General features: G+C 56.0%; 1 protein-coding gene across 6 annotated transcripts; it reads left to right on the forward strand.

The window, feature by feature from the left end:
* The first annotated feature begins 1606 nt into the window (after nt 1–1606).
* On the forward strand, nt 1607–23967 carry GPRC5C (G protein-coupled receptor class C group 5 member C). 6 transcript variants are annotated; one of them, XM_015082504.3, is made up of 6 exons: nt 1607–1760; nt 14014–15096; nt 17880–17974; nt 20465–20614; nt 22540–23519; nt 23586–23967. In XM_015082504.3, exons 2-5 carry the CDS (start codon nt 14046–14048, stop codon nt 22570–22572), a joined length of 1329 nt encoding a protein of 442 aa, XP_014937990.2. In that variant the 5' UTR covers nt 1607–1760; nt 14014–14045; the 3' UTR covers nt 22573–23519; nt 23586–23967. The 6 variants fall into 6 exon arrangements, with proteins under 6 accessions (XP_014937990.2, XP_014937988.2, XP_026903844.2 ...); XM_015082502.3 differs by lacking the exon at nt 1607–1760 and adding an exon at nt 6741–8005; XM_027048043.2 differs by lacking the exon at nt 1607–1760 and adding an exon at nt 8019–8386.
* Nucleotides 23968–25614: the final 1647 nt, after the last annotated feature.

Genomic DNA, 25614 nt, shown 5'->3' on the forward strand with positions numbered 1-25614 from the left:
TTTGAATTTTAATTTTTTAAAATTTACATTCAAATTAGTTGGCATATCGTGCAACAATGATTTCAGGAGTAGATTCCTTAGTGCCCCTTACCCATTTAGCCCCTCCCCCCTCCCACAACCCTTCCCATAACCCTCAGTTTGTTCTCCATATTTATGAGTCTCTTCTGTTTTGTCCCCCTCCCTGTTTTTATATTATTTTTGTTTCCCTTCCCTTATGTTCATTTGTTTCGTATCTTAAAGTCCTCATATGAGCGAAGTCATATATTTGTCTTTCTCTGACTAATTTTGCTTAGCATAATACCCTCTGGTCCCATCCACATAGTTGCAAAGGCAAGATTTCATTCTTGCTGATTGCCGAGTAATACTCCATTGTATATATATACCACATCTTTATCCGTTCATCCATCGATGGACATTTGAGCTCTTTCCATACTTTGGCTATTGCTGATAGGGCTGCTATAAACATGGGGGTGCATGCGTCCCTTCCAAACAGCACACCTGTATCCCTTGGATAAATGCCTAGTAGTGCAATTGCTGGGTGGTAGGGTAGTTCTATTTTTAGTTTTTTGAGGAACCTCCATACTGTTTTCCAGAGTGGCTGCACCAGCTTGCATTCCCACAGAAATCTGCTTTTTAAACGAACAGTGCAACACAAGGTTGGAGAAAGTCTAAGAACCAGCCTCACCACTGTTTTTGTAAGATGCTCTCTCCCTACGCGATCGGGGAGTGGAGGGAGATGAGCCTGGGGCCAGAACGTCCCAAATCATGGGCATTCCAGCCAAGGGCTCTCTCGGATGTGTGGTTTAGCATAATCTTTACAGCAATCCCACAGGGCAGGGATGACCACCCCATGTCACAGGTGAGCAAGTGCTGTGCTCTCTGGACAACTCTGCGGCTCTTTCTAGTTCTAAAAGTACAGTTTCATGACAGGAGGTCAAATGCCACACATAAGCCTTCTGTCCCTCACCACGTGACCTTGGGTGGGCTGTGTTCCTATCCTGGCCTCCAGTTTCCACACGAGGATAATAAAGCCGGCCCCATCATCTCCGGGGGCTTCTACAGGGGCTATCGAGACACAGGTTAATCACAGGGGGCTTAACTTTGTTGTAACTGGGTTTGATTATGACTCTAACCTTCTGTCACCCAAACTCACTCTTCATACTTTTTTGCTTACATTGCAGAATCAAATCCCGCAGTGTCGATTTTAAAAGAAAAGAAAAAAGGAAGGAAACAGGCTCTCGGAGGGATTCCACGACTGGCTTTCATCGGGAGGGACTGTGTCCGAAAGCCCGAGCAGGGGGTTGATGCGGCAGGGTGGGTATGAGGCCGGTTGTAACAGTGAACAAGCAGGGCCACGGTCTGGATGACTGATCGCGAAAACGCAGGCCATTGCATCAGCGGGCTGGAGTATGGCCGTTTATGGCCAGGTCCCACTTTAGCACAACCACAGCTGCTCTTAAGACCCTCAAATGCACCATCAGTGGTTCTGAACTTGGCATAATGACCGAACTCTGCCTTATCATCAGAGGGGAGGAGAAGAACAGTGTGGAAACCAAAGGGGCTGAAATTTCAGCTGCTGCCAGGCGGCCCGGAGCCCCATCACACTCCCAGAATAGCCGGGCTGGGTTCCCGGCAGCCTCCGGCCGCACCGCAGCGGGGCTTCCGGCAAGGGAGACAGAGTCAAGGCCCCAGCAGCGCGGGGCAGATCAGCGGGGACTGGACGCTGCCCAGAAGCCAGCTTGGCTGGAGCGCCATCCGTGGTGAGTGCGGCGTGTGTGACGCTTCCGTGGCACCCTGGCTTTCTCCCTCACCTCCGGGTCCTGGCTGAGTTCGAGAGTCAGGGTGCCCTCAAATCCCAGGCGGGTGGTGGGGAATCGGTGGGGGTTTGGGGGCTGCGACTGGGTCTTTTGAATGCCATTGAATGAATTGTGTTGGTGGCTGGCGGGGGCTGGTGAAGGGCCGAGTGGCTCCGAAGGCAGGCTGCCCTGTGTGCAGAGGGGATGTGAGTGACTGTAGGGGCCAGCAGCCACCCGGAGAACAGGGTTGGAGAAGGAAGAAAGGCCTCAAGAGGGAGACACGTGGCCCTGCCATAGGCCAGGCAACTGCTCAGCACAGCATTGCCATGAGGCTGGCTTCTGAAGCAAAGGGACTGTCCCGAGAAGAAAGGGTAGCTGAGAAGAGGCTGGCTGTGCGCTCGATGCCAGGTGCTCTGTGGCCAGTGTCCTTCTCCTGTGCAGGCCTGTCCAGATCCTTCGTCTATTTATTCCCTCCCAAAGATTTATTGAAGCCCTACTATGGGCAAGGCACCAAGGGAACAGAGATGGGTCAGATACCCATCTTTCCTTCAAAGAGCTTCTACCTGTAAGATGCGTTCATTACTAAGGCAGAAGAGGGAAGAGCCGTATGAGAGGTGACAAAGGCACTCTGCAGCATGGCCCGGAGACGGGCAATCCAGTGGCGTTCCAACAAATGGGTTTTAATCCAGGGTTTGGCCTCAGTCTTTAAATCTGTAAAATGGGGGTAATGATATCGGCTCTATTGAACTCCTCAAGCTGTAAGGATCAAATATAGAGAGAAGACACTTAAAAGTGGTACAGTGTTCTACAGGAGCAAGCCATTATGAGTACTGCGGTATCAGACCACCTAGCTTTTCTCTGAACTTCCTGGCCTGGATTTCTGGCCCAGAGGGAGGCGGGGATCTGAGTACATGGTTCACAACAGCGGCAAGGCCAAGGCTAAACCCTGAGCCTGACCTCTCTCTTCAAGAAGGCAGCCTCACTGAGTTGCTGGCCAGTCAATCCAATATTCTGCTGATATTTACTGCCTTTTTGAATTGTGTGTATAAAGCACTATCCTGGAGCTTTGAATGAAATCAGAAGCCATTCCCCATCACGCCTATCGAGGGTTAGAGAGGCAAGATGTTTATGCAGAAGATATAATGAACAACGCAGAGCAGTGCCAGATTAGCAAATTCAAGTTCGATGGGGAGCTCTAGGGGAGCCATGGGGTGGGGTCACCAGCAAAACATTCTGCGAGGAGCACAGGACTTTGAAGGGGGACTGGTTCAGAGAGACCCAGAGGGGGCATCCCGGACAGAGAATGGGGGGCAGTCTGAGTAAAGCCACAGGAAGGCAAGTCCGGAGCTGACCGGGCTTGGGAGCTGACCTCTCAGGCCGGAGTGGCCATTTCCTATGGGGGAATGGAAGGGGATGAGGCTGGCATCTGGGTTGAGTGCAGGTTGCCGAGGCCTTGGATGCCGAGCGAGCCAGGTTAGTCTTTCACTTCAAGGCAACGGGAACCAGGGGAGGTGTCAGCAGAGTGCCGGGGTGAAGGCAGGGAATGTCCCCCAAAGGACAGGGGTTTGCGGGGTGACTGGAGGTGTTGGGGAATGGTAGGAAAGGCTGCAAGTGAGGTCACCAGTTTGGGGCCATTTAGCTGCTAGTAGGTGAAGGATATCCCGTCCCTGAAATGTTCTCAGATGTGGGGGGCGGGAGACCCTTCCTGAAGGTAAGAGGGAGCTAGACGGGGCACTGTGTATACGTTTCTTTTTTGGTTTCGGAAGGGATGAGTGGGCTGACGGGCCTGAATCCTTGGGCCTTCTGCTTTGACCCTGGTTCCTAGAGTTACTGCCTGTTGACAGCTACTGTCCAAACCTGGGCACTCAGAAAATCCAGTTCTCTTCTCCACTGGGAGTTGGTTAGTGGCCACTGAGCCATGGCTGGAGGTGGGGGGAGGTGGCGGTTGGCAGAAGCACATTTGTGGCCAATGTGGACGGGCCTGGCGTCAGGTGACATTCCAGCAGGCTGTGCCCAAAGCCCACTTCCGGGTACAATTCCAGAGGGATCATCCATGGGCAGCCAGTTGTGGTGAATTAGTGTTTAACTTGCCTGCTCCCAGGACCCTGGCTTCCTACTTCTTAAGGTGCTACCTTGGTACCTGGGTCCTTAAAAACAAACAAACAAACAAACAAACAAACAAAAAAAACCCAGGGGGCACCTACTATTTCAAGCACCGTTCCTATAAGCCTAAGAGAAAAGGAGACTTGGCCAGACAGAGTAGCCTGGGCAGTAACCAGTTAATATGGAGCCTGGGAGCAAGGAGAAGTCAAACGCACAATTTGTTTATCAGCCAGCTGTGGGGCACCCAGCCGCCTGGCACAAGAATCCAGGTCCCTACCTGTCAGGGATCCAAAAGCCCCACCCCCAGCTCAGTGAGAAACTGTTCTCCCTTCACTGGGGCCAGGCCACAAGACCAAGGGCACTCAACCCCCAGGGACGGGGAGGAGGAAATGACTGCTGAAAGTGATTCCGCCAGCTGAAGCTGCATCCAGGACTCATGCTACCCATGCAAGCGGGTCTCTTTAGGAAGCACAGCTGACCTCTAGCCTCCCCTGACCACCCGGTGCCCCAAGCCAGGACATGGAATGTAGGGCATTGCTGGCCCCGGGGCGGGGGTTGGGGGGAGACGGACTTTTCCAGAAGGCACTGGGGCTTGCCTGCTTCCCAAGGCCTCCGGCTCTGGGCAGGGAAGGTGCACACTGTTTGCAAGGCCCCTGCTGTGAGGGGAAGGTCTGCAGGGAACCACCCTCCAGGGGCTGCGTCTCAACTCTTGCTGCTACTGTCCTGACCTTAAAACAATGGAACCACCACCACGTGACAGACTCTGGGCCAGACCCTGGGGACCCAAGATGAGTGAGACATGCCTCCCTCTTGTGAAAGGCACAGTCTAGTGGGGGGGTGGGGAGGGGGCGGGTGGACAACGGTTAACAAGCTTGATGAAGGTACACTAGGGTCATGATACATCAACGATGCATGATGGGCTGTGCGTAAAGGGGCAAGGCCCAAGGTTCTTTCTGGGGAAGGTGAAGAAAGCTTCACAGAGGGAGCCTGGAGCTGAGCTTTGAGGCAGGGTTGATTTTGTAAAAATTTTGGTCACAGGAAGGACAGGATGTTGGAGGAAGAAGGAAAAGCAGAGGTGAAGGCCCAGAGCATAAGGTTATTCCGATAACCGTAAAACAGAATTGAAAGGTCAGAGATGCAGCTTCTAGAAGAGTTTGGGCCCTTTTAGCTGACAGGACTAAGGTTCACAGGGGGTGCATCAGGAAAGGAGAGGCTGACCTCTGGACACCTGTGAGAGGCAGGCTGTGCGAGGAACATTCTAGATTGGGCTTCATCTGGATGTTACAGCGAGATGTGGGGGAGGGGTTATCATGCCCATGGAGAGGAAAGTGCAGGCAGGGTGCCAGGGAGATATGGTGACTTGCCCAGGTCACACAGCTGGCAGGTGGCAAAGCTGCTTCTGACCCCCGGGCCTTGTCAGTCCCTCAGACAATTGCAGCCATGGATAAAAGTGGTTCTGATGGCGAGCAGGAACTCAAGCACTGTATTAGGGGAGGCGGGGAGCTAGACACTCCCCCACAATCCCTCAATCCCGGATCTCTTTGAACAGCGGGTGGGCAGTATCCACCAGGGACGGCTTCCCAAAGTGTTATTTTTTTGGTGAAAACCGGGAGTTCATAAAGGCTTAGATGCCTGTGGGTCATTAAACTGAGTGAAGGGCATATGGGGGGTGGGGTGCAGAGGACCCTGTACCTGGAGTCTTGGAAAGCAAAACTTCCCTTCTAGCCAATGCTGGCTGGTCCTGTCCAGAAGCACCCACCCCCGACCACGTGACTCACGGGGTGGGCAGTGACGGCGGTGGGGGCGGTACTCAAGATCTGGACCTCCCATCTAGCCACCCCACATCCAGCTAGGCCCTGCTCAAGGGACTCAAGCTGAGGGCCCCAGGGATCCTAGAGGCTGAAAGGGCCAGGTCATCTGCCCCAAGGGCCTTGCCTTGTTTTGAAGGCAGACCCTGTTCCAGAGTGAGATGGGGTGAAAAGGGACCCAGCAAACCGCTCTCAGAAAACTGCGCTACATTTCCGCGGCTATCCACTGCTCAAGGCTGGCAGGCCTCTTCCCAAACTCCCATCGGGTGGCCAGGCACCCCATACCCCAACCTTACCCCTGCCTGGGCAGGGAATGAGGTGGGGGTAGACTTGCCTCTTGGGAGAAGCCTCTGTCCCGGAAGGAGTTCCAGAAGCTTGAAAGCAAACTGAGATGTTGGGTTGGATCCACAGCTCACCGGCTTCCAGCCCATTTCCCCAGCCCCGCCCCCCGACTCGCGCTCAGAATTGGCTTTTCACATATGCTAATGAGCAACCCTCCCAGCAAACTGATTTGGGCATTAGCTGTCCTGTTAATGAAAGCTACTGGTCAGAGGCCAGAAGAACTTGCTGGGTCACTCTGGGCTCGCCCTCAGACACTGGAGGGTCGGGGAGACGTGGGGCAGGGGTGGAGTCACGGGAGGGAGACACGGAGTAGGGTACAACTGTGCAGCCGAACGCGCTCTTCCTCTTAATATTTAAAAGGAACGGAAACAATTCAGTGATCACCACACTCCCCAGACCTGCAAGCGAGGGCAAGGCACAGGGACGGAGGCAGGTTCTAGAAAACCAGGGCCCCACCGCCAGCCCCGGCCGCTAAGCAAACATTCCCTCCTGGAGTCGGAAAAGCCGGTGCGCGAGGGGAGGGGCAGGCCTGAGGTTTATCGCTCGGGCAGCTCCCGGTGATTCATGGAGTTTGACTCCTGCTGGTCGTAGATTGAGGCACCCAAACAGCCCCGGAGGTACCCCCTCACCTTTCCCCGCGCCCCCCCCCCCCACCTGGCCACCGCCAGACACCCGCTGCCTCCCCTCCCCCCGCTACCCCTCCTCCCGGGCGCTCCAGGCTGTGCAAACACACCCCGCCGCCCGCCCCGCCACCGGCTGGCTCCGACCGCGCGCTGCTGGCGATCCCCCAGGCAACTCGGCGTCACGAGAACAGCACCCCGGAGACCCGGCGCCCTGCCCTCCCTCCGCGTCCCCTGGGCCCTAGCCAGGCCCAACAACCTCTCCCTTCCCGGTGCGCCGCGGCCCCTCCGGGCCTTCCGTGCCGGCTAACTAGGCCCCTCTGGGCGCCCGCGGAGCCCGCAGCCCCAGGGGAAGGCGGCCGGAAAATCTCCTCTTGTTTACTGGGCCAGGGACGTCCCAGACTGGCTTCGCTTCCCCATTTCTGCAGTTCCCTTTCTGCTGATTCCTGGGGCCGGAGGGGAAAGGGTGGCAACCCGCCGATCCACCCCGAGGCAGGGAGTGGGGGGTGGGGCGCGGAGAGGGGCGGAGGGTATTTGAACTCGTGGAAAAGTCCCGAGGGGTGGACTCGGAGTCAGGGCCGATGTGTCCCGGAGCGCAGGGACCGCGGGGGCCGGGTTAAACACTGTACCTCGGGGAACACGACCGTGAAGGCTAATTAGGACAAGTCGGAACAGGGAACGGGGACGCGGGGAGGGGAGCGCGCGCTCAGAGTTGGACTGAGTCTGGGGCGATCGCAGGAAATCCTGGCGCAGGGAAGTCGGGCCCAGGGCGACGTTTGCTCACTGTCCCGAGTGGACCTGGGCCCGGCCCACGCAGCAGGGACGCTCGCGGTTGGCCCTCCCACGCACATTTGGTGACCCCGGGGCCGGGGAAGGGCCGCGCGTGGAGGAGGCGGACAGTGGGTGTGTGGTGTGTCCACGTGTTCAAGCTCAGGGAGGGGAGGGGGCGCAGAAGGCGTGACAAAGACGGACTTTGTGTCTGAGTGTGCGCCTCGCTCCAGCCGCGAGCAGCGCGCTGTGCCCGGCGCGTGTGCCTCTCGGGCGAGCCAGGACGAAGGTGACGGAGGCTAGGTGAGACGCACCGAGGTGGCCCCCGCGCCTGGCCGTGTGTGCGCGCTGGGACATGCGGGGCGGGAGAGCCCGCCTGCGAGGTGTGCTGGGCTGCCCCCCAAACCGCTTTCCGGAGGGAGAGCCGAGCCCGGAAAGTGAGTGCGCGTGAGTGCGCGCGCCCGCGGGCGGGGGCGTGGCAGTAAACAGCAACAACACTCACTCCAGCTCCGCCAGAAACTCGGTGCTCCCTCCTCGGCCGGAAAGTGCGCCTCGCCGGAACCTGGAGGTGAGTCGGCTGGGGGAGGGCCGGACAGGCTTTGTTACTGTGCAAACGGATTGCACATACCTGGAGCGCTGCGGCCGCCCGATAAGCGCTTGAATGGAGGTGATGTCACGGTGATGCCGGCGCCAGCCCACCCTCGCCCGGAGAAAGGAGCCGAGTGCGGGGAGAGGCCAGCGCTAGAAGGAGACACCGAGCGCGGCCAGCTCAACCCAGGTCCCGGGGAGAGGCAGGCCCTGCGCCCCGAGCCCCGAGCCCCCCGCCCGGGCCCCGCCACCCCAGGCTAGGACTGCGCCTGGCTCCGCGCCCCACGCCGAGTCCCTCTCCCCCCGCCCGCGCCCGGCTTGGCGCCGGAGGTGGCAGAGTCGGGCGGGCGGTGCGTCCCAGGTAAGGACTCCTGCCTTCCCGCTCCGCCCTCCCCTCCGCCGCCTGGGTCGGGCTGGCTGGCGGTGGGTGCGGGCAGAAGCCCGAGGGCGGAGGACAGCGCCAACTCCGCTCGGTCGCAGAAACTTTCCAAACCGGAGCCGGCTGGGGGACGGGGCTGGAGGGAAGCCCGGCGCTGTCCCGAACCCCACAATGGGTGCCCCCTCCACTCCGGCCGCCTCTCTGCGTGAGTCCACCGTCAGCAGTGACTTATGGGCTGGCGCCCTCTCCGGTGCCCGTGGATGGGGAGGGCAGGTTTCTGTGTCCAGAGGGAGTCGGTGAGAGAGGCTGGGTCCCTGCTCATTCTGTTCCGAAGGCCGGGGGAGCGCCGGTGTAGACCCCAGGAAGCGGGGAGGGAAATTCTCCGAATCTTCCTGTAGGAAGTTTGCAATCAGACCATCAAAGAGCCTCTACTGTCAGCTTGGCTTCTAGATCCCCGCTCCACTCCCCACCCCCATGGCTTTTCCAGGGCCTTTTGCAGCCGCAGGGGTTGGGTAGCTCCCCTCCATCCACCCGCCAACAGTTCTACACCCGGGAGAAGCCAGTCATCTCAAAGGTCGCGATCTTGATCCTAAAGCACAGGGACCAGAATGTGTCACAATAGGGTTTTGTGCTTCTGGAGGTCCCCACCTTGTGTTTTTCTATGTTTGGGGGGGGGGGGATGTTGGGAAGTAGGGCACATTCCAGAGTGGCATTCCAGAACAGACCCTTGGATTGAAGACTTCCACGTTTCAGAATACTCAGGAAATTTTGTCCCAAAGGCCCACTTGATGTGGAGTCAAGGATGAGATTCCCAGAAGCCCCTCCCTCCCCAACCTGGAGACCCCTGGACCTGAGTAAGATGATATGGCCTAAGTACCTAAGTACGGGACTCCAGAAAGGGGGGGAGGGGAGTGGGGAGAAGGGAAGGAGGTGGGAGCACTGTCGGTAGGTCCGAGCTTTTCTCCTGCTGGTCTTCTCAGTGCTGGCAGACGGGGAGGGGGAGTTAGGAGGATGTTCTGTAGTATCCCTGGGTGAGCTTAGGTGCCTTTGAGGGGGCTGTCAAAGGTCATGGCATCCTTAAATGTAACCACTGGCTGTGTGTCTTTATCTTACTGTGTATCCTTGAGCCTAGGAGATTCAGACCGGGGCAGTGAGAAGCCCATGGTGCCCTCTTCAGGATGGTCTCCCAGGCCCTACGGGTTCTCAGATTCTGATGTGAATGGTAGGGGGTGAGGAAGGGGCTGTTCCAGAAAGGTGAGAGGGCCTGACCGCCTCTGATCAAGCCAGTCAGGGCCAGCTGGGCCTCTGAACCCACCGGTGCCTTGGAGGCCTCTCTGCTTCCCCCTGGAGAGGGAAAGAGGGAGGAAGGGGATTCTGGAACTGGATTGGGCTGACTCAGACCAGAGCTGGGGGCTGAGTAGCTCAGCTGGGGAAAGGCCGATTTCAGAGGTGATTAAAAATATTTGTATGACTGATTCCAAGGAGGTGAAGCAAAAGGGCCCCTTTGTCCAGAAAATAATCTGAGACTGGGCTATGCCGCAGCGGTGGTGTAGGAGAAATTCATGGGGCAGAAAGAAGTCCCCCTCCCCCTCCCGTCCTTGGTCCCACTGAGAATCTTGAAGCAAGGAGATGTGACTCCAGAATGAAGAAGGCAGGGGAGAAATGGGCACCGAGTCTGTTCAGCGAATGTTTTTTAAATGCCTCCTGTGTTCAAGGCACAGCGCCAGGTGTTGCAAGGAGGCTAAGATAAACAGGTCTTGTCCAGTGCCCTCCCAAACCTTCCAGCCTCGTAGGGGAGACATACACACAGAATTTTAACCATCAAGTCTCAGAAGACAGCCGGGAAGTGCAGGGCTCAGGGACCCGGTGGAGGGAGAGTCTCTAGGCAGAGCTTGGGTCCATTTCTAAAAAGTCCTTCCCCCTTCTCCACCATCTAAAAGATGGCATGGGTTGACTGGCTGAATCTGCACTCCTGGAGGTCAAAGGACCAGTGCCGAACTCTTTTGAGCTTCCTGCTCTAAATCTGCTGGCTTCCAGGGATCGCTGCCCTAGGCCTGAGTTGCTGTATTCCTATGTCTACCCTCACCCTTGAATTTCCAGGGGAATCAGAGAAATGGATTGTATCAGGGTGGGAATGGTTTGTTTCATCTGGGGCTGGTAAGTTTCAGGGCACCTGGGCAGTTTGGTCCCAGGATGGGGAGGAGGAGAGGAAACAAGTTCCTGTTTCCTTCTTTGGAAGTTCCCACACTGGCAGTGCTGAGAAGCTAGGAGGCTGCTGGATGCCATCAGGGTAAAGGCATGTACTCCAAAAGCAAGATGGACCCAGAAGAATAAGTGACAGAGGGGTTGCAGAGCTAAATGGGACCGGGCTTGGGTTTTTTTTGTAATGATATGGCTGTTATCAGATATGAACTTGTAGCGAATTGGTATCCTTTCCCCTCACCTCCAACCAGTCCTTAGATGTCATTTTGGAAACGATCTCCCAGACCTGTCCATTATGGCTTGTTACCTTTGGCCTTGATCTTTCAACAGGGGTGAACGTGTCCTCAACAAATCGATTGCCTGTGCTTTTTGCCAGATTGAAATTGTAAAGCACAGCCCTGGTTATGCCTCCTTGGTGCAAAAAAACAACCTTCCGTGGCTCCTCATTGCCTTCAGAAAAATGCCCCAAACTCCTTCCCTGTAGCATTTCTAGTCTGTCGCTAGCCACCTGCAGTCTCCCTTTACAAACTCAGTTCATACTTGAAGTTGATTAAATACTGAATAAAACACTGTTGAAAGATCTTCTCCATTCTGTCTTTCCTGACCCCTCAGTGCAAGGCTTCCTCCTCTGTGCCTTGTGGCACACCTTTTTCTCCCCAGAGGCAAATTCTGTTGTGGGGCACTTATTTTCTCATACCTTATTATGGCTCATATTTTCTCATACCTTATCTCTCATACTGGATTTTAAAAACCATCAAGTCAGGGACTGTATTTGTTCATCTTCGTAGTTTCCAGAGCTTGGGCTTTGTTCCCCTTCCCTCCCCTGGCCCCTCCCCCCTCAGATGCACAGTAAATATTTTCGGATTTGGAATAATCACCTGTTCTAAATGGGGACCCAGCGCAAGGTGGTGGAGGGGGGGGGAAAGTGCTTGAAGATGTGCAAATACCTGGGGGCCAAATCGGAGTGGCTTTTCTCAGGGCTCACTTCCACGTCTCCAACTTTACCACAAGTTCTGGCTGCTTTGCTGTGAGCCCCAAACGCCCAAGATGGGGTTAAATGCTTAGGAACCCATAGCATGTAATCTGCAAATTATATCCCCTGGAGTGGTTCAATGTTCCTCCTTACCCATGAATCCTCTGCTCTTTCTTTCCGGCACTTGTAAATATGGTTTATGCGTTATTGATTTACGATTACACAAAGTCTCCTACAAAAGCTTATTTAAATGTCGATGCAGGGGAAGGCACGGTGCTTTTGCGTTACAAGTTAAGAGAAACTGAGCTCTGTGACCGTGCAGTTTTTTAGGAACGCAGTAAAGATGTTAGTTTGTGAAGAGTTAACGATAGGTGGTATCTGGGGGAAGGAAATAGCAAGTTTAACTGAAAAATGAAGTAGCTCAGAAGGTCGAGATATCGACGGTATTTTCAAGGGGCTTGTAGGATATGTATTAAAGGACTTGGAAAATAGATGCGCCTTTATTATGTCAATTTCACTTTCTCCATGAGTTTCTATTTTCCCTGATCCAGTAACAATACTCTTCCACTTCTCAATTATGGAGAGACGACGTTTCTACTGACTGGGATACAGGACTTTTGTTCACCTGTTAGAAATTGGGTCACGGGGTGGGGGGGGGGGGGCACCTGGCTGCTCAGTTGGTTAAGCATCTGACTCTTGGTTTTGGCTCGGGTCATGGTCTCATGGTTCGTGGGATCGAACCCCACGTCGGACTCTGCTGATAGTGCACAGCCGGCTTGGATGTTCTCTCTCCTGCTCTCTCTGACCCTTCCCTGCTCGCTCGCCCACTCTCTAAATAAATAAATAAATAAATAAATAAATAAATAAATAAATAAATAAAAGAGAGGTCAGGTTAACCGGGGATGGTGAAAACATACGGGGGTAGGTATCACCACCCCCAAAGGAGGAAGAAAGGAAGTGGGAAGAGGTGGATCATGCCATTCCCCCACGAGTCACTAGCAGTCATCAGTCATTGTCAGCCCAGGAAAGCTTGGTTGCTGTCTTTCTGGAGGGTTCTATAGGACCCCAGAAGTGAGAGAGGAAGAGGCAGGGTTACAACTAGTTACTTGAACATAACGGGTGATATGATGTGCAGTACCTACGTTTCATAGTATTTTTGAACTTGGCTTTTTTTTTTTTTAAGTTTATTTATTTTGAGAGAGAGAGGGGGAGAGAGAGAATCCCAAGCAGGCTCAGCGGTGTCAGTGTGGAGTCTGATGCGGGGCTCGATCCCACGGACCGCGAGATCATGACCTGAGCTGAAATCAAGAGTCAGAGGCTTAACTGACCGAGCCACCCAGGCCCTTGAACTTGGCTTTTTAGAACATTTAGATTCTCTGTTCTCCAGGTAAATGTAAAGTCTCTCTTTGGACAGCTCACTGATTGGATGTTTCATTTCTCAAGAACCTGCCACGTTCTTGACCTCCACTTCACACAGGGAACATCAGCTGTTCTTGAGAGCGGGGGTTTCATTTTCTTTGCTGCTTAGCACTTGGTAGAGCCGCTGTTGGGACTGGTCCAATGCGGAGTACGTAGAGTAATCAGTTACCTTCCTGGTATGAATGAAAGATCTCTTTTTTGCCTTCTAGCTACTGCGCCTTAAAGTCTTCCATGATAGATGAGTTCTTGCATTGCCCTTGTCTGGTTCTTGCTTTTAAAATGTTAATGCCTCATAGGAGGATTTTTGCACGAAGTCATTAAGTCCCTAGCTGAGAAATTCGTTTATTTTATCCTTGACTCCAGCAACTGAGCTAGACAAAGAAGTTTGGATTCTGAAGAGGAGAGCTTGCCTGAAAAGTGGGCAGATGAAGGGCAGAAAAGGGAGGTGACAGGGAGGAATCCAAGGGAACTGTCTTCTTCATCTTTTCTGGCCGCAGGCTGCACCCTGTCACGGGTGCTCGTTAAGTACGCGTTGCGTGAATGAGTGCGTGGCAGATTGGCCATGGACGTGGGCGTCACAGGGGCAGAGTTGAGGGGCACGGCATCGGGCCTGTTGAACTCTGGGAGTCTCAGGGCAGAGACAAACTGCTAAATGGGTGGTATGCTTGGTTTTGACTTGCTCACAAACCCTCACACCAGCTACCAGAGCTCAGGGAATATCCGGATGCTGGATAGGCTAAGGGAACAGGGAACCTGAAAATTCAGTGACACTTTTCTCCTTTTCCATGACGAGGGACAGAGATGACAAATGGGCTTCATCTCACTTGCCTCTCTGGTCAGTCGATATGCCTCCTGGGAGTTCTGTGTCAAGAAGGATTCTGAAGCTCAGGGGACAGTCTCGTCATCAGCTTGCACTGGCTGCCCTGGTTCAGGAGAGGGGAAAGCAAGAGACCTGTGTGTCCGAATCTGGCCGGCCTTGGAGGACTGATTTTACCTTTTCTTGCTCTATCTCTAGGGACCCAGCTGGAGCCTGGCCTGGGAGCCAGGATGGCCATCCCCAAAGCCTTGCTGACATGCCTGGGGCTGCCCCTCTTCCTATGCTCAGGGGCCCAGGCCCAGAATCATGTGCCACCCGGCTGCAGCCCGGACCTCAACCCCCTGTACTACAACCTGTGTGACCGCTCTGGGGCTTGGGGCATTGTCTTGGAGGCAGTGGCTGGGGCGGGCGTTGTTACCACTTTTGTCCTCACCATCATCCTTGTGGCCAGCCTCCCCTTTGTGCAGGACACCAAGAAGCGGAGCCTCCTGGGGACCCAGGTATTCTTTCTGCTGGGGACCCTGGGCCTCTTCTGCCTCGTCTTTGCCTGCGTGGTGAAGCCGGACTTCTCCACCTGTGCCTCTCGCCGGTTCCTCTTTGGAGTTCTGTTCGCCATCTGCTTCTCCTGCCTGGTGGCTCACGTCTTTGCCCTCAACTTCCTGGCCCGGAAGAACCATGGTCCCCGGGGCTGGGTGATCTTCACCGTGGCCCTGCTGCTGACCCTCGTGGAGGTCATCATCAACACCGAGTGGCTGATTATCACGCTGGTCCGGGGCGGTGGCGAGGGCGGCCCTCCGGGCAACGGCAGCGCTGCCTGGACCACGGCCTCCCCGTGTGCCATCGCCAACATGGACTTTGTCATGGCGCTCATCTACGTCATGCTGTTGCTGCTGTGCGCCTTCACGGGGGCCTGGCCAGCCCTGTGTGGCCGCTTCAAGCGCTGGCGCAAGCACGGGGTTTTCGTGCTGCTCACCACGGCCACCTCCATCGCCATCTGGGTGGTGTGGATTGTCATGTACACTTACGGCAACAAGCAGCACAACAGTCCCACCTGGGACGATCCCACGCTGGCCATTGCTCTTGCCGCCAATGCCTGGGCCTTTGTCCTCTTCTACATCATCCCTGAGGTCTCCCAGGTGACCAAGGCCAGCCCAGAGCAAAGCTACCAGGGGGACATGTACCCGACCCGGGGCGTAGGCTACGAGACCATCCTGAAGGAGCAGAAGGGCCAGAGCATGTTTGTGGAGAACAAGGCCTTTTCCATGGACGAGCCAGCCTCAGGTAAGTGGAGGAATCCCCTCCCCACCTGCCCGTCTTTCCTTCTGCACTGTTTGTGGCAGGACACGGGGCTGGTCTCCTGGGCAGAATGGAAGGTTCTCGGGTTTATCTGTAATTTCCTGCCTGAAACTCCCTGAATTCCAGATTTGAAAAGTTTTTTTTTTCCTGTACTCCTGTAGTTCATGAATGTATTTTCACTCTAAAATTGCAAACACCACGGATAAAACTCCCCTCCCCCACCCAGCTGTCTTCCCAGTTCTACTCCATTCTTTCCTGTTCCGTCTTTAGAACGATAACCACTGATCGTGTACCTCCACAGGCCTGTTTCCCCACTTGCAAAATGGGGCTGATAATGGTTCCTGTTAAATAGGATTCTTGCGAGGAGTAAATTCATGCATGTGCTCGGCACTAGGAAGGTACTCTAGAGGTATTAGCTATTAGCTGTGTGTATTGCCATTAATTTACTATTGTCTGTTAAAAGTCTTTCCAGCTAAGATTTTCTTCTTCTTCTTTTTTTAATCTTTATTTATTTTTGAGAGAGGGAGAGAGAGACAGAGCGTGAGCAGGGGAGGGGCAGAGACAGAGGGAGACACAGAATCTGAAGCAGGCTCCAGGCTCTGAGCTGTCAACACAGAGCCTGATGCGGGTCTCGAACTCACGGACCGCGAGATCATGACCTGAACTGAAGTCGGATGCTCAACTGACTGAGCCACCCAGATGCCCCTCTTCTTCTTCTTTTTTTTAATGTTTATTTATTTTGAGAGAGAGAGAAAGAGAGAGATATCCAGCAGGGGAGGGGCTGAGAGAGAACGAGAGAGAAACCCAAGCAGACTCCAAGCTGACATCATCGAGCCGGACGCGGGGCTGGAACTCACAAATCGTGAGATCATGACCTGCGCCAAAATCAGGAGTCGGACGCTTAACTGCTTGAGCCACCACCCAGGCACCCCAGGATTCTGTTCATTTTAATAAAAGCTCTGTGCCACATACCAATCTAAGCAGCACCCGCTATCCAGCTGGCTTGTCCCCAAGCTCCTGTCACGGCTCTTTGTTAATGGGATGGGGCTGTCCTGTTGGAGCCCAGCACTAGGGGTGCCAGCCAGCCATACAGCCTTGGAGGGGTCGGGCTGAGGGGGTTCTGGAATTGGAAGAGGCAGGGGTGGGTGAGGTTTCTGCAGCCTGTGCCAAGCCCCCTCTGGGAGTAGCTGGAGAAGCAGGCAGTGGGGGTGGGGTGGGGGATGATTCTCTGGGACCCTTGGCCAGTTGAGTTCCCAGTTTCCCAAGGGAAGAGTATTTCTCTGGCATTTGTTGGTCTAGCCTTTACTGAGCACCTACTGTGTGCCACGAGCCGCGCCTTTCCTGATGTGTCCTGTGGCGTGCGGTCTCGCGTGATTTCTTAGCCAGCTGGCTACAGCCCCTTCACCCGACATGACCAGGAACTGGAGGTACAGAGCCCTGACCCCCAAGCCCAGACTGGGCTGATTAAGATGTTTGGGGGCTTAAGGCTTTAATGCCTGACTGTCAGTCACCAGCTCTGGGGTCTCTGCTAGAGGTGCGAGCCAGAGGCAGGAAATGCTCTAGAATCAGAACTCCCTGCGCCTTTACAAACTGAGATGCCCATAATCTCGATCTGGGGGAAAGGAGTGAACCTTGTCCTGCCTGGCACTTGATCTTTGATCTGCCCACTGGGGTGGCCCCGGGCACAGGTGCACATACCCGAGCAGGACCGATTGAGCGCTTTGCGGGGGAGGGGGATGGGGCAGGGGGCAATTGGGAGGCTGGTGGGGGGGGCGGGGCTTGTGTGCACACTTGGGCAGGACCTTCCCTGCTCACCTCTGCTGCCTGGCCTGGAGGCCCGAGCAGTACTCAGCCTTTGTCCTCTCAAGGCAAACACTTCTGGGGCTGTGAGGGTTTTTCTTTTTCTTTCTTTTTTTTTTTTTTCTAAATGGAAAAATCAATGGAGCCGGCCCAGCACTTAGGAAGCCAGCCCTGTATAGTTGTGGTCCCTCAGAGCCGCGGGCCATCAGTCTGCAGGAGACAGACAGCCGCCCGCCTCTCCTTGAGGCACAGCCTGCTCTCGGGCCCCAGGGGTTGGTCAGCAGCTTTCCTCCGACACCCTGGGAACCCCAGCAGGGGAGAACAGATCGGGATGCCAGCCGGCCGAGGCCCGGGGAGGTATTCCTGGAACTGAAAATCATTCTGGAAACTTGCCAACGTGCCACAGGACAGGAGGTACACTCAGTCCTCCTGGTGGGGCTCTGGGCCGTGGGGTCCTGGAGGGTCAGCATCCAGTTCTGCTTTGTGACGACGTGAGGAGTCTCAGGCTGTGGGGTCTCTGCTGTGCCTACCCTAGTGTCTAGCAGCTGGCCTGCAGTGATAGAGGCCAGCGCTGGAGCCTGGCCATCTTGGAAGGCGGCCGAACGAAGGCCCATGTGCCCCTCTTGGCCTCTGGCCCCGCAGGGCGGATGGGGATGTGGAGGTTGCTGACAGGAGCAGTTTTCTTTGCTGAAGTGGGGGGAGGGGGTGGTCCTCACACGGCAGGGAAGCCTGAGGGGAAGGCAGGCAACATCCTGCTTGCCTTGATTCCCGACAGAGGTATGCTGGGCTCTTGAGGGGCCCCCACACCTGCAGCCTTACCTCCAAACTGGCCAACCCCGGCCAGGCTTCCTCCCTGGGTTCGATGTCATCCCTGGGCAGGTGAGACCCCCCTCTTCCCTCTGTGTGCTCCCCTTGGGGAGCCCTGCCTGAGAGTCCAGCCTCCAAACGGCTCCTGTGTTTCTTTGCAGCTAAGAGACCGGTGTCCCCATACAGCGGGTACAACGGGCAGCTGCTGACCAGTGTGTACCAGCCCACCGAGATGGCCCTGATGCACAAAGGCCCGGTGAGTGGGGTCCCAGGGTCTCTGTGACCCTGCTGGGGTCATGGAGCCCAGCCTGAGCGGGCAGGTGCAGAGGCCGTGTGGCCAGCGCAGGGTGGGGTGGGGTATGGATGGAGAAGGCTGGCTTCTCCCTCTGATGCATCAGGCTCAGGGAACCAAGCGGGGCTCCTGATGCCCTTTTTCCGGAGTTGTATACACCGCCCTCAGCTTCACCGCAGTGGGACCTGCCCCGTGTCATGGAGCGTCACACGGTGACTGAGGTCCCTTGCTGTGGAGAATGCAGAATAGGCCCTCTTTGAGCTGGTGGAGGTGCCAGCTTTACCCTAAGCAGCTTAGGGAAGGACAGAGGAAGGTCTCAGCCAGGTAGGTAGGTAGGTGTCATTCTTTGGTGCCCCCAAAGGCACAGAGGACCCCAAAGCAGATCCAGGTTAGTATTAACTCCTCAACCACAGCTGTCCCAAGAGGGCCCAGGCTCCCTTCCCCCCCACAGGCAGGAGGAGGCAGCTCTCAACCTCACCCCCCCACCCCCCAACAGTGGGTTCTGGAAACCAGATGCTCCATTAGCCAGTGGGGGGTGGGAACAGGAAGACGGGGGTTTAGATTCTCACTCACTCCATATATGTTCCTTCTCCCGGGCTGGCAGTCACTGTGGGGAGAGGTCAGTGACCCGCCTTGGCAGGATGCTGGGAACCGGAAACGAGGGAGGTCAGTGGGGTGGTGTTCTCATCCCGCCCCCCTTCCCTGCCGTGAGCCCCTGGGGTGGGGGGCAGGGTGCAGTGAGCATCTGAAACTTACAGTCCCAGACCCTTCCTACTCCCGAAGCTGAACATGCAGCCGGGCCCTGGGAGGGGCAGGGAGTCTCTGAAGGACACCGAGTCTGCTGGTTACAGCCTCCGAGGCTGTGGAACCCCTCCCTCTCCCCCACCCCTGGATCCTTCCTTCAGCGGATGCCCCAACCTTGCCACCCTTCACTCACCTGTGCACCTGAGTCCTGCTTCCCTGAGTTGGGGGTAGGATCTGGACGGACAGGGATATTTTCTCTGATGTGGTGATTCTCAAAACGTGGTCTCCAGATTCCTCAAACCCCACCCCCCCCACCCCCAGCATTACCATCACCAGGGAACTTGCTATAAATGCAAACTGGATGGGGCTGGTGGTTAGCATCTCTTCAGTGGTATCATCTTGATAACTTGGAATCTGCCACATGGGGAGTACCCGCCCACAGAAATCAGTGGAAGGTTCCCTCCCTCCTCACCCCAGGTAAACATTTACCAGGCCACCACTGGGTTGGATCCTGACTAGGTGTCAGCTGTGGCTTAAACTGCCCAGGTGATTCTGTTGCACACCCAGGTTGGAGAACCACCCATCTAGATGTCCCTGGAGCTAGATGTCCCCCTAGGGCAGCTGGGGGTTGCAAACCAGTGGGAGGAGCACCCAGGACCCGAACCTGGGTGCAAACGAGTGGAAGGACCAGCTGGGTCTGATGAGACAGAAGGCGGTTTGGGACCCTGAAGCGGCAGGGGTTTCGTGGCGGGTCTTTCTGTAGCGATAAGGCAGGTGGGGCAAGGAGTTCACCTTCCCTCCAGGGTGAGAGCTGGGCCAGGTGCCTCTGGGCCCTTCTCACCCCACAGTTGTCTCCCCCCCACAGGAATAGGGCCATCACAGCTCTAGCCAGATTCCGGGCAGAGAATTTGTTGTGTGTGTGTGTGTGTGTGTGTGTGGTTTTTTGTTTTTGTTGTTTTGCTTTTTTGTTCTTCAGTTTATTTTGAGAAAGAAAGAGAGAGAGATGTGGGAGGTGCAGAGAGAGGGAGAGAATCCCAAGCAGGCTCTGTGCCAACAGTGCAGAGCCCGATGTGGGCCTTGAACTCACGAATCCAGAGATCCTGAAGATCCTGATCTGAGCTGAAACCCAGAGTCAGATGCTTTCACCGACTGAGCCTCCCAGGCGCCCCGAGAATTTGTGTTTTAAGTCTCCACATCTGACTAGCCGGCCCAGGCTTCAAGATGAGAAACGTGGGCTAACCGAAGGCCGTCCTCGGCCAGGCAGACAGCAGCTGTGAGACTGCCGGGCGGTGTAGTGCCATTTGGAGGCCTCTGGGAAGAGTCTGGGGAGACGGGGCGCCTGGGAGCGTTACCAGGCAGGCAGTTGCACTCAGTATGTGGTCCACCCTCCACTGGGCCCCAGGATTTCCCTAAGGCATTGGGAGCAGGAGGGAGGGGGCTTGAGCAAAGGGTCCTTCGGAGAATAGTGAAGCCCCAGGACCGTCTGAGGTGACAGGTGCCTCCTCTGTGTCTAGAGGCGTGGAGCTCTGCAGGGTGAGGCTTGAGGTCAGAGGCCAGCCCCTCCACTTCCAGAAGTGGGGACACTGCTGGGGGAGGCGGTGGGGGGAGCAGGGAGGGGGCAGCTGGCAGGCACGGCCCCGCAGGAAGCAGAGTGTTTGTGCGTCCGCCCTGGCGGAACCTGGCTGTGAGACCTCCTGTCCTTCCTTCCAGTCTGAAGGAGCTTACGACGTCATCCTCCCACGAGCCACCGCCAACAGCCAGGTGATGGGCAGTGCCAATTCCACCCTGAGGGCCGAAGACATGTATGCGGCCCAGAGCCACCAGGCAGCCACATCGCCGAAAGTCGGCAAGAACTCCCAGGTCTTTAGAAACCCCTACGTGTGGGACTGAGTCGGCGGCCAGAAGGCAGGCAGATTTGGGGAGGGCCCTGCGGGGACCTGGCCCCGGAGAAGAGCCCACTGCTCTCCTACTTCCCTGACCCCTCAGTGGCTCCAGGCGACTGTGCCCCAGAGCCAGGAAAGCCCTCCCTGTCTGCCAGTGTTTGGGCGGGTGCAGGGGGGGTGTCCCAGGGCCCCCCACTCCCCCCCCGACTCCTCGGTGTTTGTGGAGTTGAGAAGCTCACCTTAGCTTCATGCTCCAGCCAGATAGTGTTCTTCTTGGGGGTGGTGGCCAGTCAGTGCCAACACTTTCTGGAATCTTCCAAGAGATTCCTGCAACCTCGAGAGGTTTCTCAGGAGCGTCTGTCCTGGGTCTTGCTCCTCTGTGAGGAGCAAGGGTGCCTAATAAACACATTTTTGCTTTATTAGCCCTTCCTCTGGGAATGTCGTTTCTGACCTGGGCTCTTGGTCACCGAATGGGCCTCCTCCTTTACGGGCTGTGGGTGGTTCCTCTTTCTCCCTCCAAATCCAGTTCGTGTGAAAGCTGCTGCCGATGTTTCCTTCCATGCAAGCAAGTAGCTGACGCCTGTACCCAGGGAAGGAGTCTGCAGCTGAGCCTGGGTAACCCTGTCGCGTGCAATTAGAACGAATTCGGGGCCCAGCTCCTGTGTGGGGTCTAGTCCAGCATCTGGGTTTATCTGAAATCAGGCAGTTTTCCTCCGGGACCCCCTCCACCTGCCATACGTGAGGCCAGAGCAGGGAAGGCAGGGGCCCGCCATCAGGCAGCTCTGTGGGTAAGGTGTGGGTAAGGGAAGCTAGGCCGACTTCAGACCCTCTTCGGGGCAATGGCCGTCAAGGTCCTTTAGGGGACGAGGTGGAGAATCACCATCCCGTGCCATTAGAGCACGCTGTGCACTGGGACTTGTTTACAAAGTGGGTTTCCAAAGGTGGAAAGGGTCGGCCGGTTCTGGTTGGTTTCATCCCTGGGCAGTTATTAACACGTTCACTTGCTCAGTCCTTTACTGTAAACACAGCCTTTCCACGTCAGCTAATTTTATTTTTTATTTAAAGAAAAATGTTTTTTAGCGTTTATTCATTTTTGAGAGACAGAGAGAGACAGAGCGCGAGCTGGGGAGGGGGAGAAAGGGAGGGAGACACAGAATCCCAAGCCGGCTCCAGGCTCCGAGCTGTCAGCACAGAGCCCGACGGGGGGCTCGAACCCACGAACCGCGAGATCTTGACCTGAGCCGAAGTCGGACGCTTAACCGACTGAGCCACCCAGGCGCCCCCACATCAGGTCATTTTAAACCTCGTAGCTGTCCAGAAAGATGGACAGGACAGTATTCTGTCCTCTTTGTGGAGTCAGCATCCCAGAATCATGCCATTGTAGGGTTGGACAGGGCCTTAGAGGCAAGTTAGGGGTTTCGCGGTCCTGGGCCCTCTCACAGGTAAACAGACTGAGCCAGAGAGGCCACACAGCCTCTAGAAGTGGCCACCCCAAGACCGGCCAGGTTGTCTTTGAGGCCCATCTTCCTAGGCCTACCCTGGGATGGCCAGTGGGCCCCAGTGGCCGGGTCCTGGATGAGCCCAGTGCTTTGACCCTTGAACACCGGCTCAGGGCTTTGCAAAGGGGCTGCCAAACCCGCCCCTCCCAAGCTTGGGAATGTTTCTCCCCAGCTGGTCAGAAGCTATTTTCTGACACCGGTTGCAGGGAAAAAACAAATGTCTCTATTGGAAGGGAGAGAAAGGTTGCCGGAAGAACAACAAACTTCTCCCAGAGTTTCCCTTCTATGTCAGATTGCACCAGCCCTCCCGGGGCCTCAGACACTTTTTTTAGTAAAAGTCAGTGCTTGGGCCCCGAGCGGTAGGGGGGTCCCCTTTGACTCTTGTTCTTTCTGGTTGCTTTAGGCTCAGTCCCCGCAAAATAAAACAAGATGGTAGAAGCCCTCCTCCCTGAACCACACGCCGTCCTGATGTCCTCAGGCCTCTGTCCAGGCTGGGCAGGGCCCAGCACCTCTCCCGCCCTTGTCATTGGAGCTGGGAGGGACCGGAGGCCACCACCCGGAAGCAGTGGACTGAGTGGGTACCTGTGAAGCCCCGAGGTGTGTGGCTGGGGCCCCAGGGCCAGCCCAGCCTTTCCTGGTCCCCAAGTGACTGAGGCCACAAGGATCTGCAGAACTGCCAGGCCTGCCTCCGTCCCCCGTCAACGCCCTTCCCCCCCCAGTCACAGCCCGTGTGCCCCCATGCTGTGGTTCTCCAGATGGCCATCCTCAGATGCCCCGTCTTCATGCCCTGGGCCTTCCGGCTGTTTTGGTGTCCAACATCAGCTTGCCCCGCCTGCGCCTGGGTGAATCTCCTCCGTGAGTGTTGGGAGCAGAGCCCTGGTGGAACTTGGCTCCCGTCTTTCTCATCAGGGCTTCCTGCCGCCACCTGGACCGTGGAAGGCCCCTGAGCTGGGACAGAGCTCAGCCCGAGGCCTACGCAGACACCGCTCCTCTTCGCGGCTTGTGGGTGCTGGGTCTCAGCCCCTTTGGTGCTTCCCTCACGTGGCCCCTTTACGCCACAGCCCCATGCCTTCCCCACCTGCAACCGACCGGGGTGCATCGAGACACAAGGTGGGGTCTGGGGCCGCATTCTCAGGGGCCGGTTGAGAGTCCCAGGCCACGTGGGTTGGGGTCTCAGCTGCTCACAGAACTGGGACTTGGCTGAGGTACAGATCTCTGCTGGCAGTGTTCTCTCCCATGACATGCTCCAGAGGGTCCTGATGGCCACGGAGGGAATGGAGGGGGGGCATCCTTTAGGACCTGATGACGGTGGCACCGAGGACGGAGATGTGTACAGCTGCAGACTCATGGGGACGAGGTCTTCTGACTTGGTCCTGCCCTCAGGTACCAGACAGAGCGGGCTGGTCTGAGGGGGCCTCCCTTGGCGCATGGCTGGAGCTCAGTGCTCAGCGCAAGAGTTGCCTCTGGGGGCCCAGGGTGAGGGCTAGAACCAGAGCAGGACCCGACCTTGCCCTGTAGTCCTCCCACAGCTCTCCAGCGCCACCCTCCTGCCCCTAAGCAGGCTGTGCCTTTGTTAACTGGAATATTTTTCCGGAGCTAAATTGGGCTAACAGGTCCTGCAGAGAGAGTAGGGCCATAGACTGTGTGTGACAGCACGACCCCTCCCCCCCATTACCGATCCTTGTACTGGGTTACTTACCTCCATGAATGGAGCATTACGTCCCTCTGATGGAGGGGAAGGGGGAGCTCTGCACCTCAGGCTTCTCTTGATCTAGGTTAGCGGCCCCAAGATCCCTCACAGTGAATAAAGGCACTGTCTTTGCTTTTCAAAGTGATAGTCTCCTGTGAGTCCTGGCCCCGCCAGGCAGTACCAAAGAGCAGCCTGTGGCGAATGTGGGTTTGTTCGTAGCCTGAGTCCTCCAGGGATCCATGTGTAGGCTTGGGAAGATGGGCTCCTGAAAGATACAGGCCACCCTGGCTTAGTTAGGGACACCCAGTGGCCCTGCTCCCTCCAGTCCTTGGCCAAGTGGAGACAATAGGTGTGTTTTTAGGAGAAAGGTGCCTTCCCCCAAGTGGTCCAGCTACATCACAAACGAGCCTGGAATGGAAAAAAACTAGAAGAGTCTAGAACCTGTTGCCGGTGACATCAGACCTTGGTAAATTTCACACCGACCAGCCAGTCAGCTGGAAGCAGAGTAGTTTGGACCCTCACTGCTCAGAATCAGATGACCTCATCCTCTGTGAGGAATTATAACCACAGAAACCCAGTGTGTTCATTGAGATTTTTTCTGGGATTTCCTAATACATATTTGTAACCTAGTCTCTTTGCCTTCTAGACCAATCGAGGCTGTTTGATTCCAACGAACTTTTTCTTGGCTAGGGATTTATTCTAAGGGAGGAAACTGAGCCTCCCAAAACAGCCAAAATGTGTGGCCCCGCCCGCACCCCCACAAGGTCTGGGAATGTAGGGATGGGACGACAGAGGAGGACAGCCCCTCTCATAGTCCTGCGGCAGCCTGGTATGCTGGAGGCCATCACTGAAATACAAGAGCTCCTGGGAAGGCAGACAGGGCCAGGGGATGATCATTACCTCCCCTGAGAACCTGCCAAGGGCCGTGCCCGGCACATTGCAGTTTTGGTTCCCTGTAATTGTTTACACCTCACATAAGAGAGCAAGAAACAAACAGGCAAAGTGACTTGCCTGGGGTCATGTCCTCCAACCCGTTCTCACCAAACCTAGCCCTTTTCTCTAGCTCCATGGGGTCTGCAGAGATCAGACTCAAGTTCAAGTGACCAGATTTTGTTTCCGGTCTGCTGGGCCTCCTGGGCCCTCCCGGAAGCTGCAGCCCCCGCCTCACAGCAGCCACATGAATTATTTAGTACCTGCGCCTGGCAGGGTAATGCTCTGACCTCACCCTCACCCTTGGGTTGAGGGCGCGGCTCTGACCTTCCTCTCACTGAAAAAGGAATACTAACGGGTGGAGGCTGGGGTGGTGGACCCCTCTGTGGGGTGCAGGTGAATGAAAGAGGTCCAGGGAAGGAAATGAGGACCAGAAACCAACTGCCCTGTCAGCCGGAAGCAGTTCCTCAAAGAGAGCGTGACCCAAGTATCAGACAGCTATGGGTTTCGGATCCCATTGCTTGCTTAACTAGCTGTGTGACCTTGGGCAGCTCCGTTTGCTCACGGGTAAAACGGAAGTACTAATACCCCGAGTTGGTTTTTAGTGTTCTAGCTCCTCAAGTTCATTCTGTGAAAGTCACAGCCAAGGCAGAGCTTCCGGGAGCTAGCCGTCTAGTGTTTTCTGCTTAGACAACGGTTTCTAGGCCAGATTTCGCTGAATGCTGTCCTCCAGAGGGTCCACCTTCCCTTTTCTCTGCTGTCCCCCAAAGGTCCCAGGGAGGTTGGGATAGCCGGTTGCTTGGATTGGAGGGGGATGCTAAGGAGACGGACAGACCTCCCCCAGCAGCGGTTGTCAAT

Source organism: Acinonyx jubatus, chromosome E1 (genome assembly GCF_027475565.1).
Source record: "Acinonyx jubatus isolate Ajub_Pintada_27869175 chromosome E1, VMU_Ajub_asm_v1.0, whole genome shotgun sequence".
Classification (NCBI taxonomy): domain Eukaryota; kingdom Metazoa; phylum Chordata; class Mammalia; order Carnivora; family Felidae; genus Acinonyx; species Acinonyx jubatus.

What these genes read in the sequence shown, in the direction of transcription:
- GPRC5C (XM_053212782.1), top strand. Translation starts at nt 8,576, where the DNA reads ATGGGTGCCCCCTCCACTCCGGCCGCCTCTCTGC. An exon ending in CACTCCGGCCGCCTCTCTGC is followed by an intron (nt 8,610 to 14,013) that starts GTGAGTCCACCG and finishes CTCTATCTCTAG; the next exon opens with GGACCCAGCTGGAGCCTGGC. An exon ending in CATGGACGAGCCAGCCTCAG is followed by an intron (nt 15,097 to 17,879) that starts GTAAGTGGAGGA and finishes GTTTCTTTGCAG; the next exon opens with CTAAGAGACCGGTGTCCCCA.